This window comes from Tamandua tetradactyla, chromosome 6, assembly GCF_023851605.1.
Source record: "Tamandua tetradactyla isolate mTamTet1 chromosome 6, mTamTet1.pri, whole genome shotgun sequence".
NCBI lineage: Eukaryota > Metazoa > Chordata > Mammalia > Pilosa > Myrmecophagidae > Tamandua > Tamandua tetradactyla.
The window spans coordinates 58,992,774-59,004,948 of NC_135332.1; the positions used below are offsets into that span (position 1 = coordinate 58,992,774).

A 12,175-nucleotide genomic window follows, 5' to 3' on the forward strand; every position below is an offset into this window, starting at 1 on the left:
TGTCCTTTTCCTTGGCTGGCCATGTCATAGAGCATTCGGTAAGTGACTTGGCAGGAGTGAGCCTTTTACCCGTCTACATCCGGTTACCTGGTGCATTCCGGTATGGTGACTGGAGCCCTTGGAGGTCTGTGTGTCTGCCCTGGGTTGGGGCAGCCGGTGGTGGGAAGGGTGGATGCCTGGCTCAACTTCCCTCCCCCTGCTGGGGCATATACATCGGTGGTCTGGGGACTGGCAGCCGGTGGGCCATGTGCTCCCAGGGGTCCCGATCCTGTGGAGGAGGGAGACAGGCCAGCTTTCAGGTGATGTGAGCTGTGAAGGCAGCCTCGGTGGGCAGAACGCTGCAGGAGCGGGGCAATGGATTCTGGGGAGCATGTGGGAAGAAACCACCTGGTTTGGGAAGGTGTTGCCTTCTAGCCCTGGATTGCTGGGTGGGAGAAGTGGTAGCGTTTCCTAAGTTGGAGCTGCCTGTTGGTTCTGCAGGGGACGGATCAAGGCAGCTTTGCGTGTGTGGGGTGAGGGGTGGTCCTGGGCCGCCAGGAGACACCTGGAGGTGGCTTCTCTCTGTTCCTTGGAGCCCTTCATCAGGTCACGTGTTTCAGGGGTCAGGCCCCATACCTGGTAGGCTCTGTCCACACTCTCAAGTGAAGAAGAGATGGTCCTTTCTGGGTAGCATCATCCAGCTGGAGGTGTGGCCTCTACCTTGTTTATCCCACATCCCCAGGCCCCCAGCCTGGCCACATTCTTGTCATCCCTCAGGCCCAGGACAGCCAGCTCTGGGAGGCAGAAAAGGCAGAGCTGGATGAGGTCCTCAGCGTGATTGAGGGAGACTTTCCATTGGACAGATGAGGAAAATCGAGGCTGAGACAGGTGGGGATGTAACTAGTCCTAAAACCTATGGCGCGATAGAGCCAAGAGGGTTTGGAGTCCTGATACCAAGACCCCTTGTCTTTCTGGCTGCAGATCCTTGGGGGCTCAGACAGAACTATGACTGACTGTCTCAGGGACTGGGGCCCGGTGAGCTGAGGACTTGAGACCGCAGTTCTCTGATTCCAGCCTCACTGCGGGGGTCAGGGGGACTCTTTCCAGCTCCTGCAGTGTTTGGGCTTTCAGTCAGGTTGGGGAGGGGAATGGTGGGTGAGAGTGGACTCTGGGAAGGATTTTGAGAGGGAAGGGAGCTTGGCCTTTGCTCCCTACATTGGCCCTTGGGACCCCAAGCTGACTCTCAAGGGTTGATGCATATGGCGGGGGTGGGGAGTGGGGGGTGGGGTCCTGAGAATTGAGGCTTCAGAGGCACGAGAGGCCTTCATGGAAGAAGTGACCTTGGGTTGGTTCTCAGCCCAGCCCAGGCGATACAGTGGATTTTGACAAACAAAGGTGGAAATGCTGGCAGGCACTCCAGGCAGAAATGTTTTTTGCTGATGTGGGTAAATATGTAGAGTTGTGCTGCATGGGGTGGATGCAGCAAAAGTGATTCAGGTGATAAAGGGAGGCAAGAAGTGGTGGGAAAATGCTGGAAAGGTAGGCAGGGGTCACTTTACAGAGGTGCTTGCTTCAGGCTCAGAAGGTGGTCACGGGAGCTGCTGGAGGGCGAAGGGTTTGAAGCAAGAGTGGCCTGGCCAGGGCTAGTTTAGAAAGATTAATCTGGCAACCCAGGAGGCAGAGGAATCAGACAGGTCAATGAAAATGCTGGAAAGTGAGTATTTGTTGAGGTGACACTTCCCTCAGCTGCGGGTGGATGTGGTGTGTAAATTAGAAGGAACAACCTTGCTGCAAAGCCACCAGGCAATAAACGTCAGGAGCCTTGAAAAGTTTCCTCTCTTTGGACCTGGAATTCTCCCATGGTGTATTATAAGGAAATGATCCTTACAGAAAGAGTCGGACGAGCTTTGACCACGAAGATGTTCATTGCAGCAGTAATTACAGTGGTGAAACTTTGAAACTGTCCACCCAGAGGGTGACTGTAAAGCCAACCGTGCCATAGCCTCTCAGTAGAATGTTAAATACCTATTGAAATGATGTTTACGGAGGTTTTGTAACTTTATTGGGGAACTGTTTATTTATCCTTCAATGTGAATTGCAGAAAGTGTATTCTGTACTTCTTGATCATTTATTCATCCCTCTGATGAGCCAGGCATTGAGCTACATATGCAGAAAAATGACATAAATGACAGTCCCAAGCCTCAAAGAGCTACTTTAAGTGATCTCAATAGGCTAAGAAAAACAAGCATAGACATATACAAAATGTAATCCATGGTTTTCTCTTAGTGATGGGATTATAAAGGAGCTCTTTTCCTTCTTTATACTTGTTAGTGTTCTTCAAATTTTCAATAAAGAGCTTGTATTACTTTCATAAAAGGAAAAAAAAATCTTTTCGTTAAAAAGAAAGAAGCTGTTGCAGTAGTCCAATGAGATGGGCTGAGATGAGAGGAGTTCTGTATTGGGGCAGTGGGGGGAGGAGGGACAGGGTCTCATTTATTCATTCAACAAACATTGATTGAGGAGCATTGTTTGAGGCCTGGGGACACACCGGGAACAACACAGAAACCCTTACCACCGTGGAGTCTAATTTCTGGTGGAGAGGGAGAGGGTACCGAGGTAGACCCCACAGAACCTGATTGAATGTGGGGACGAGGGAGGGAAGAGAGTCTGGCTGACCTCAGGTGCCGTCCTTCAGGGCAGGGGTTGCAGGAGGGGCAGTTTCCGGACCTTCACTTCGGCCACGATGAGTGGGTGGGAGCTGGGGAACATCAGCAGGAGATGCCCAGCAGGCAGTGCAAGAAGCAGATCAAGAATTTAGGGTTGAAAGCTGGCGGCTAGAGATGGAGATTTGGCAATTATCTACGTGGACATGATGCACAATGCTGACCCTCGCACGGCAACAGCCAGCAGGCTGCTGCTTCACCAAGGTGGGAGGAGAAGACAGAGGTGAAAGGGTCAGTGACGAAGCCAGGCCCTGCCCTCCCCAGGTGCTGATGGCACGGTTCCATGCTTGGCTTTGCAGAAGAGCTGTCTATGGCTGGGGCAGGGGGGCGGCATGAAGCTCTGGGGAGGGGGAGGGAAAGAGGCAGCCACAAGTGGCCTCCCCCAGAAATGTGATGTCTGGTCACCAGTGGGGAATCTGTGCTCACGGTTCTTTTCTTTCCCTGTAGGAGAAGGGTCTGCGCCCTGCACATCCAGCGTCCTCCAGGAGAAGCAGCGTGAGTTAAGTCTGCCCTCCCTCCCACCTCCCCAAGAAGTCTTTGCTTCCCCTGGGCTGGGGTCAACTCCCTGGATCTGAAGTCCCACCTGTGTCCATTCAGATCAGCATCATCTCGTCTGCAGGCGGGATCCAGGGGCCTAGGGGTCACTCGCCCACGTTGAGGCCCCTCCTTGCTCCATACACTGAGCCCCTCAGGTTCCCGGATTCCCCCGGACTTGGCAGCTCTGGTTTCAGACCAGTGTGAAGGGGCTGAGGCTGGTGGGGCGAGAAGGTGAGCCCCAGAGCAGACGGGCCTCTGGGTGTTGTTTGCCTGTGGGCAGAGAGAGAAGGGCAGGGACGGGGAACAAGCTCTCGTGTGCCTTTGAGACAGTCTCCCCTGGGCGGCACAGCACCTGGGAACCACGGAGGGTGGTAGCTGAGGTCGGAGGCACTTGTTCGAGGCTGTGCCAGACGTTGTGTAAGAGACCATCTCTGCAGAGCCCGGACCCTCCCAAGCCCTTGCTGTCCTTTGCGTCACACTCTCCAGGTTTCCTTCTGCCTGGGTTGACTCGGGGGAACAGGCACAGCATTGGACCTGAGGGAGACCTGGCAAAGTATGCCAATTTGCTGACACAGTAACCTCAAGACATCTAGTTGTGTCTGTCTGAGCCAAATGTGCTTTTTCTTGCTGTTGACGGAACTGAATTTTGCAAGGAGCCTGGGGTCAGAGAAGGGAGTTTAATGGTGCGTTTGGGGAGCGTGTGCTTTGGACTTCTACTGCTCTCTCGTGCAGTTTGGAGCTGAGCCCTGCCTGCCCATCGCCTCCCCAGGCTCGAGCTCGAGGCCTTGTTCCTGCCCCTTCTGATCCTCAGACGCTGTCCTGAGGAAGTGCAGGTGCCTGGGACGCCAGCTTCGCCGGCCCAGGGTCCAGCCCTGAGTGGGTGGGCAGAGAGACCTCCTGGGAAGCTTTTCAGGTTTCTAACATTCGGTGACAGTGCAGAGACAGAGCCCCTCAGGGGCTGGCAGGCAGGAGCGCCGCTGAGGAGCCCCCCACTCCCCCAAGGTCCCGGGCTGGAGGGCACAGGCGATGGGCAGGGCAGGGCAGGGCAGAGAGAGGCTGGTTTTCTTTCCTGAGCCCCCGTGGGCTGTGAAGGGCTGCGCCCAGTGCCAGGAAGATGTCTCCACATTCCTCAGGAACGCGAGAGAGGGAAAGACCCCAGATCATTCTTTCTGGGACTCTGAGAAGAGGAAACAACAGAAGTGCACTCGTAGGGTTTGTCCCCGGGATGCCAAACCACAGCGCAGCTTTCTGCAGATGAGGCGAGTTAGCACGATCTTTGGTGCCTTCCGGACCTGGCTGGAAAAATCGTGTTGAAGTAGAGGCAATGTCTTTTTTCTCTCTCTCTTTAAGTTGTTGGTTATGCATTTAGTCAGAATTACATTGCTGAAGGCTGTCAAATTCTGCTTCTCAAGCAGATTCTTATTTAGTAAAGAATAATTGTAGGTGCACAGAAGGATTTTGGAGCTGAAATAGAAGCTCAGAAGTCATCTAGGCCATTTGCTCCCACTTGTGGAGCCCCATACTTTCAACAAGGAGAGAAACAACAATGCTGCAATGTGTTTCTCCGTAAAGTTGAATGTATTCAATTGAGAAGACTGCTTTTTGTCCCACGATTGTGTCCTCCCTACGTTTCTGGCATTAAAATACTGTTTCTTTTATGAAATGATGATGATAATTAATAATGGCTTGTTTATTTAATCTGAAACTGGGAAAATAAAAGTCCACAACCCAGAATAAAATAAAAAAAACAAAAGAATAAAAACAAAGCCTTACATTTAGAATGTGTTTCCCACTCACAAGGCACAGCTGTGTATAGTATCTTATTTAATATTTCTACTTGTTTTTTGCAAACTCACCCAAACCAAATTGTGGGGTGGTACAGATTGCCCAGTCCCAGGAGTTAGAAAACTCTGGCCCTGCCACTAAAGCATCCAGGCTGTAAAAGTGTAGCGCCCTGGGTTCGAAGCCCAGCTCCTTTGTTTACTAGCTGTGATGCTTTGGGCAAGTTACTGAATGTCTCTGATCCTCGGTCTGCTCAGCTGTGGAGAGACAACCATAATGTTCACCTCCTAGGGCTGCCGAGGGGCCCAGAGACTAGATGTGCATGTGCCAGACTCTGCAGCTGTCTCAGCTGGGCCTCCTTTATTATTGGCGGTTTGGATGAGCCTTGGAAACTCAAATACCTGGTGCAGATGTGAGGGCTGGATTTTATTACGGCAGGAAGCGCGTGGACTCTCCTGGTCCTGTGGCTGCCTCATTGTTTTCACAGAGCTGTGTCCACACGAACCTGAGTCCCCAGAGAGCCCTCCCGAGCTGGCCAGAGACCACTGGGCTCCTCCAGTGGTGACCAGGGGCTAAGGCCTGCACAGGTTTCTCAGCTCTCGTGCAGGCAGGAATTTGCAAGGCCTCGTCTGCATTGGCCTCCAGGTGGGGCACGGGGGTGGAGGTCCTGGAATCCTCCTTCCTGCGTGACTGCCAGACAGTCCTACGCCTTCATCCTGCTTTTGGACAGATGGCCTGGTGGCCTGGCTTGTGCGTGCTATGGTCCATCGTTGTCATTCACTGTAGTTTTGTTCCAAAAATTCCCTGCAAACACTGAGCTAGCAAATCCTAAACCATTGCCCCTGGAGAAACACAGGGTTGGTTCCCTGTGAGTTTCTGCTCACAACATTTTTGTCTGCTGATCAGTAGATAGCCTTGTTTTTTGTGTGCTTCTGTTTAAAGACGCCTTATTTAACGTCAACTTTTGATTTATTAACATCAAACTCGCGGCCAGCAGCACTGTAATTCATATCTGAAGGCGCCTCACAGTGTCCTTACACTTAAGGACTCTGGACAGCCTGCAGCAATTTGCTTGGGGGCCATTTTAAACAGTGAAATTACCCACAAAAAGCACAAAAGTTGTGAAAAACGTGGCACTAAATATACCACGAGAAAGCACTTGTTTTACACTGTGAGACCTGAAACGAGAAGGCGGAGTGTGGCCTTGTTGAACCTCAGCTGGCAGTGTGCACATTGGGCCACTCACAGTTTTCCCTGCTCTGTGCATGCTCACAGATGACCGCAAAATGCTGCGAGTATTGATTTTGGGGTTATAAATAAATTGTAGCGAGTTAGGCAACTTCACAAATAGGGTATCTGTGAATAATGAAGATAGGCTGTCTTTGGAACCAGACTTGAGGAAGCCTAGGAAGGCGCTGTGGGTAGAGGAGAGAGGGGACCTTGGATTTGGGGGCAGGAGACTGGAGCCACACCCCTGGCCCACTGTGCAGCTTTGGCTTCTCTCTGCAGCTCGGTCTGTGCAAATAGTCCTTCTAGCGCTGACATTCTAGGGGTCTCTCATCTTCTGTCTCCGCCTCTTTGTCTCCTGGTCTCCTTTGTCTGAAACTCTCCAGTTTCTGCTTTGCTCACTCTGCTCCATCCACACAGTGGGTTTTTGCTGCATGGTCAACTGCAGGGGACTCCAGGGAACTTACTACCTGCCCATCAAGCCTCGCTCTTATTCTTCTATCCAAAGTGAATGGTACTGTTTTCCATGTAGGAAACTTGAGGAACTGTCTCAACTTCTCCCTCTTTTCTGGAGCCCTCCAGCAGAGCTCTCGAATGCATCCATTTCTCTCCACACCCTGTCCCTTCTTTGGTTGGAGCCACCATCTTCTGTCTCCTGGACCTTTGCCTGCTTTTCTCACTGGTCCCCCTGCCTCCAGGCTCCCACACCTCAGTCCTTCATTCAGAGGTTCAGCATCACCTTCTCAGTAGGCCAGTCTGGTCCTGATGGCCCCCACTTGCTCTTCCACGAGTCCCCTTCAATGAAGGAGGAAATTTGCCTCATGTCCGTCAGCACTCTCCCTTCCCTGCCACTTGACTTCTGGGAGGTGCATGGAGCTCTGTTCCCTTGGACCACCTGGGCAGCCTGAGCAGCCCATTGGTTCCAGTGGAGAGTATAAGGACTGGTCTCCTCCATGTAAGATGCAGAAAGGACTTGGTTTCCTCCGAGTGACTCCCTCAGGGCCCAACACTCTTGGCCTCTATTCTCTCTGCTCCATTCCCCTTCCTGCCATGATCTACCATCATCATAGAAGAGACTGAAGGGAGACCTGTTGGCTCATTTGGGGCAGTAATTCCACTCCTCTGCCTACAGCCCCAGTCCAGATGTGGGTGCAGCCAGGTGGGGGGGCCTGGAGCTCTCCCAGTTGATCTGGGCCTGCCTAGCCCTGTCCATTCTCTTTCCTGCCCATCTCATCAGCTCCATGGTACAGTACACTGTTCACTCTGTTGTCTTCTCTGATCTTCATTACTACTTGGGGCTACAGGCATCACATCCAGTTCACAATGAGAAAACGAAGACTCAGTGGGAATAAATGGTCTTTCCAAGGGAGGGGCTCAAATTGAGCTCTTTTCATCCATCAATCTGCACCCTCTCCACAAAACTTTGAGATCTAAGATGTACCCAAGGCAGAAAAGTGTTTGTGAGTTGGAGCTCTGTCCCCATTCCCCAGCTAGCAGTTTGCTAGCTGCCGGAATGCAATATACCAGAAACGGAATGGCTTTTAAAAAGGGGAATTTAATGAGTTGCTAGTTTACAGTTCTAAGGCCAAGTAAATGTCCCAATTAAAACAAGTCTATAGAAATGATCAATCAAAGGCATCCAGGGAAAGATACCTTGGTTCAAGAAGGCCGATGAAGTTCAGGGTTTCTCTCTCTCAAGTGAGAAGGCACATGGCGAGCACAGTCAGGGCTTCTCTCTCAGCTGGAAGGGCACATGGCGAATACAGTGTCATCTGCTAGCTTTCTCTCCTGGCTTCTGGTTTCATGAAGCTCCCCGGGAGGGGTTTTCCTTCTTCATCTCCAAAGGTCACTGGCTGGTGGACTTTCTGCTTCGTGGTGCTGCAGCATTCTCTGCTCTCTCTGAGTCTCTCTGAATCTCTCATTCTCCAAAATGTTTCCTCTTTTATAGGACTTCAGAAACTAATCAAGACCCACTCAAATGGGTGGAGACATGTCATCCCCTAATCCAGTTTAACAACCATTCTTAACTAAATCACATCAACCAGGGAGATGATCTCATTACAGTTTCAAATATACAGTATTGAATAGGGATTATTCTACCTTTAAGAAATGGGATTTATATTAAAACATGGCTTTTCTTAGGGGGCATACTTCCTTTCAAACCAGCACAGAAGACTTAGCTATTATATAGTCTCTGAGACTGACCCCTGTCTGGAGCACAACAGTGAATTGACACACGTGACTCAACCATGTTGCTTGTTAAATGGCTTAAGGACAGTGTCTGGCATAAGAACAGGTAGCTGCCCCCTGCTGTGGACGGGTCTGCTCATGGCCATGCCCACGCATTACAACTGGGGCTCGGTAGAACTCTGGAGCTGCAGAGTGAGCTGCGCACAGGGAGAAACCGGCTTATCCGCAGACCAAGACCCCAGTAAAGGTCCAGAGTGAGCCCCAATCCTGGTCCCAGACTAACCCTTGGTCTCCATCCCGCACTGAACCTCTCCCCCTCCACCAGCTGAGCCCTGCTCTGTCCCAGGCTGGGTCCCGACTTCAGTCCCGGATTGAGTTTCAACCCTGGCTCTGGACTGAGAATGAATCCTGACCCCATCAACGGTCTATCAAACAAAACTGCGTGGTTGTCCCAAAGGGACTGAGGGCGATGACGTGGATGGCCCCACGCCCTCCTCTGCCGTGGGGATGCGGCTTCACCTCACCTCCTGCTGTTCCGGGTCAGCAGCCGGAAGGAGCGGCCGGACACCCAGGCCATTCCCCAAGGGGCTCTGCTCCCGCACACCCTTGGCCCCGGTGCCTCCCCAGGAGGAGTCTGTACACGAGTGTGGCTCCTGAAGCCCCCGGCTCCTGGCCGGCCTCCCCCCTCCTCTGCCTGGTAACTGGTGTCTTTTCCTGGCCTGTGTGGGCAGTTTGCTGAGCACAGCTGCAGACGGCTATATTTAGCTGGCTTTAATGAGCTCAGGGTGGCAGACGTCCGCCTTGGGAGCACTTTCCTTGCGCGTGTGTGCGTATGGCTGTGTTCAGCATGGCTCGTCTGTGTATATGTGTGTGTGTGTGTGTGTATGTGTGTGTTAGTGCATATGCCAATAAATTCGTGCATTCATTTACATGCAGGACAAGTGTGTCTGTGTGTACTTTGTGAGTCTATCCGCTTAGTGTCTGTGCTTTGCTGGGGATGTACACAGCTTCTACCACTTACAGGGTGCAAAATGGGGACAATTCATTCCCTCTTTCATTCATCCATTTGTTTAACACAATTTTAATGAACATTTTTACACTGCAGCACCTTGATAGGCTCTGGGGTAAAAATGGAACAAAACAGACCATAAGAATCTTATGGGGGTGGGGGCGGGGGGAACAGAAGATTAGTAATCAAGTAACCACAAAACTGAGTATTGAATCTGCCCCAGAAAAGAGAGGTGCATAGTGCTTTGGGGGGTCAGGGGGTTAAGAATGAAAGTCTTCGGGGATGAAAGGACATTGGAGTTTCTGTAGGAAATACCCAGGCACAGAGGCCATGGTGGGGGTGGGGGGGTGGAGAGGGTCAGGGCATAGGGAACAGACTGTGCAAAGTCTTACGATGAGTGGGAAAATGGTACATTGGAAAATTGTTGAAAAGGCCAATGTGGCTGAACTCAAGAGAGGGAGGGGGCGGTGGTGGAAGGTGAGGCTGGAAAGGCTGGGGGTGGCACAGACCACACAGGGCTTTGGTTAGGATGTGGGAAGCCAAAGGTAAAATGGGGTGTGATGATGGGATAAGATCTACAAGGAGCAATTAGGATCTGGTCCCAGCAAGAAAAGGCAGGCGCATGCAAACCTTAATTCGAGGAGAGTTTAGTGAAAGGCCTTGATTCACAAGTGAATGACGTTTGAAGGACACAAAGAAGGCACCGGGCCCCAAGGCCCTCCCACCTGGAGAGACCCAGACAGCTGTGGCCTTCCTTAGAGGGACCAAACTCTGGTGACCGGGCAGGGAGGTGGCCTCCCTCTCCCTGGTTCTCCTATTGGTGCCTCCCGCCGGCCAGACCTAACCAAAGGCTGGAGGGCCACGAGGGTAGGGAGTCCATCTGGAGGGGCATTTTTATTTATTTTTCCAAAAGCCAACTGAGTTTTGGCTTTGAAGACCCATCCGGCTGTGGGGTGGGAGAGTCCCCCCTCTCACTTCTCGGGACTTCTCCTTTTCTCATTCTCCCCAAATCCCCGGGTGTCTCCCCCAACACCTTGGTGCGGTGTGACATTTGTGCGTGGGCCACGTGCAGGGAGCTCGCTGTCCACACTGGTGAGCGCTGGGGTGGGCAGGGGAGGCACGGGACCCAGCCTGGCCGTCCCTTTTATCTGTGTCTGCAGCTTCAGGCCTTGGGTCCAGCTCCGGGAGCACAGGGGTGGCCAGACCCTCTGAACTTGTTCTCTTTCTTCCCAGAGTGAGGAGTCTCGAATGTGAGGGAACCCCTCACAGCTCTCTCTCGGCCCATCAGCCAAGGGTGAGGAGCGGGCACCTCTTTTCAGCCTGAGCACATCTCTCTTTCCTCCAGTCCTTTTCTCCTGGGAACAAAAGGGCTTGTAGAAATAAAAGCTGGGAAGCTCTGCTACAGATCTTGCCTCAAAGCTTTCCCAGAGGCAAAGAAGCCAGAGCAGGGAGAAAATACAGATTAGTTTCTCCCAAAACTACCCTGCTATGTGCATTTAAAAAAAAATTCTTATTTTTAATCTCTCTTCTGAATAGGTAATACATGTGTATTGTGTAAACTTCAAAAGGAACAAAACGGGAGCCAAATCTTTTCCTCTTCTGTGTCCTAGCTCACCAGCTCCTCTCCCTTGAAGCAATGATTATTAGTTTCCTGTATTCTGTTCCAGAGATATTTTCTGCATATATGAACATATCCATAAATATCAATATTATGTATGAGCCCACACAAATGGGTGCACATGGCGCATTCCATTCTGCTCTTTGCTTTCTTCAGATATTAATATATTCTTATGTTACTATCTCAATACATGTATAGGCATATCATTCTTTGTCAAGAATATGCATATTTTACTATGATATGATTTATTTAACCAGTCCCCTATTGATGGGTATTTCGGCTACTTCTTGTCTTTTGCAATGCAGCAATGGTTAGGATTGCACATGCCACTTTTGCACGTGGAATTAGAATTGCTGGATCAAAGGGCATGTGCATTTTGTATTTTGAAAGACCCTACCAAATTGCCCTCCACAGAGACTGGTTTGCGTTCCCACCAGCAATGAATAGAAAGGGCCTGTTTTCCCACAGGCTAAGTATCATGTTTATAAGATTTTTTTAATGATTGCCAAGCTGAGAGGTGAAAATAAAGTGTTTGGGGTAATTTTCATGAGCATTTGTCTTACTCGGTGTCCTAAGGCTGAGCATCTTTTCATATGTTTAAGAGCTCAGTGTTTCCAGTTACTTTGTGGAACCCACATGCGTTTTGAAGGGATTGTGGAAGTGTGTGGGTGGGAGCATGCTGTTGTGTAACTTTGTGTGTGTGCCCACTGCCCAGAGGCCTGGAGGACACCCCTTCCATCTAGGGCCTGGACAGACTCTTTTAAAGACGGGGAGTCTTTAGGGGGTAGGACCCACGCAATCTGGGAGCTCTACGTTATTCTTCCATTCCCGATCACAGCCTCTCTCCTCTTCTTCCTCCACCAGGGATCCCTCCGAAGTTGCTGGGCTGGGGTGTAAGGCATTTGAAAGAGTGAAGAGACCTCTGTTCTCTTTCTCCTCCCTTTAGTGGGGTGATGCTTCAAGAGGATGAAAGAGTCCTGGCCTAATTTGAGCTTAGGTTCAAATTCCCACCCCTCAGGACTTATCTTACATCCTGAGATAAGTCATTTCATCTTTCCAAACTTCAGTTTTCTCATCTGTGAAAATGGGGAGAGCACCCAATCTCTCAGG

At 51.1% G+C, this 12,175-nt stretch overlaps 1 protein-coding gene across 2 annotated transcripts in view; it reads left to right on the top strand.

Annotated features, from left to right (window-relative positions):
- Positions 1-12,175, top strand: part of PITPNM3 (PITPNM family member 3) — a 128,028-nt gene that overhangs the window by 64,777 nt on the left and 51,076 nt on the right. For both annotated transcript variants that reach the window (XM_077165610.1, XM_077165609.1), the window contains exon 4: positions 3,150-3,197. In XM_077165610.1, the coding sequence (XP_077021725.1) occupies positions 3,150-3,197 (48 nt within the window). The remainder of the gene's footprint in view (positions 1-3,149; positions 3,198-12,175) is intronic.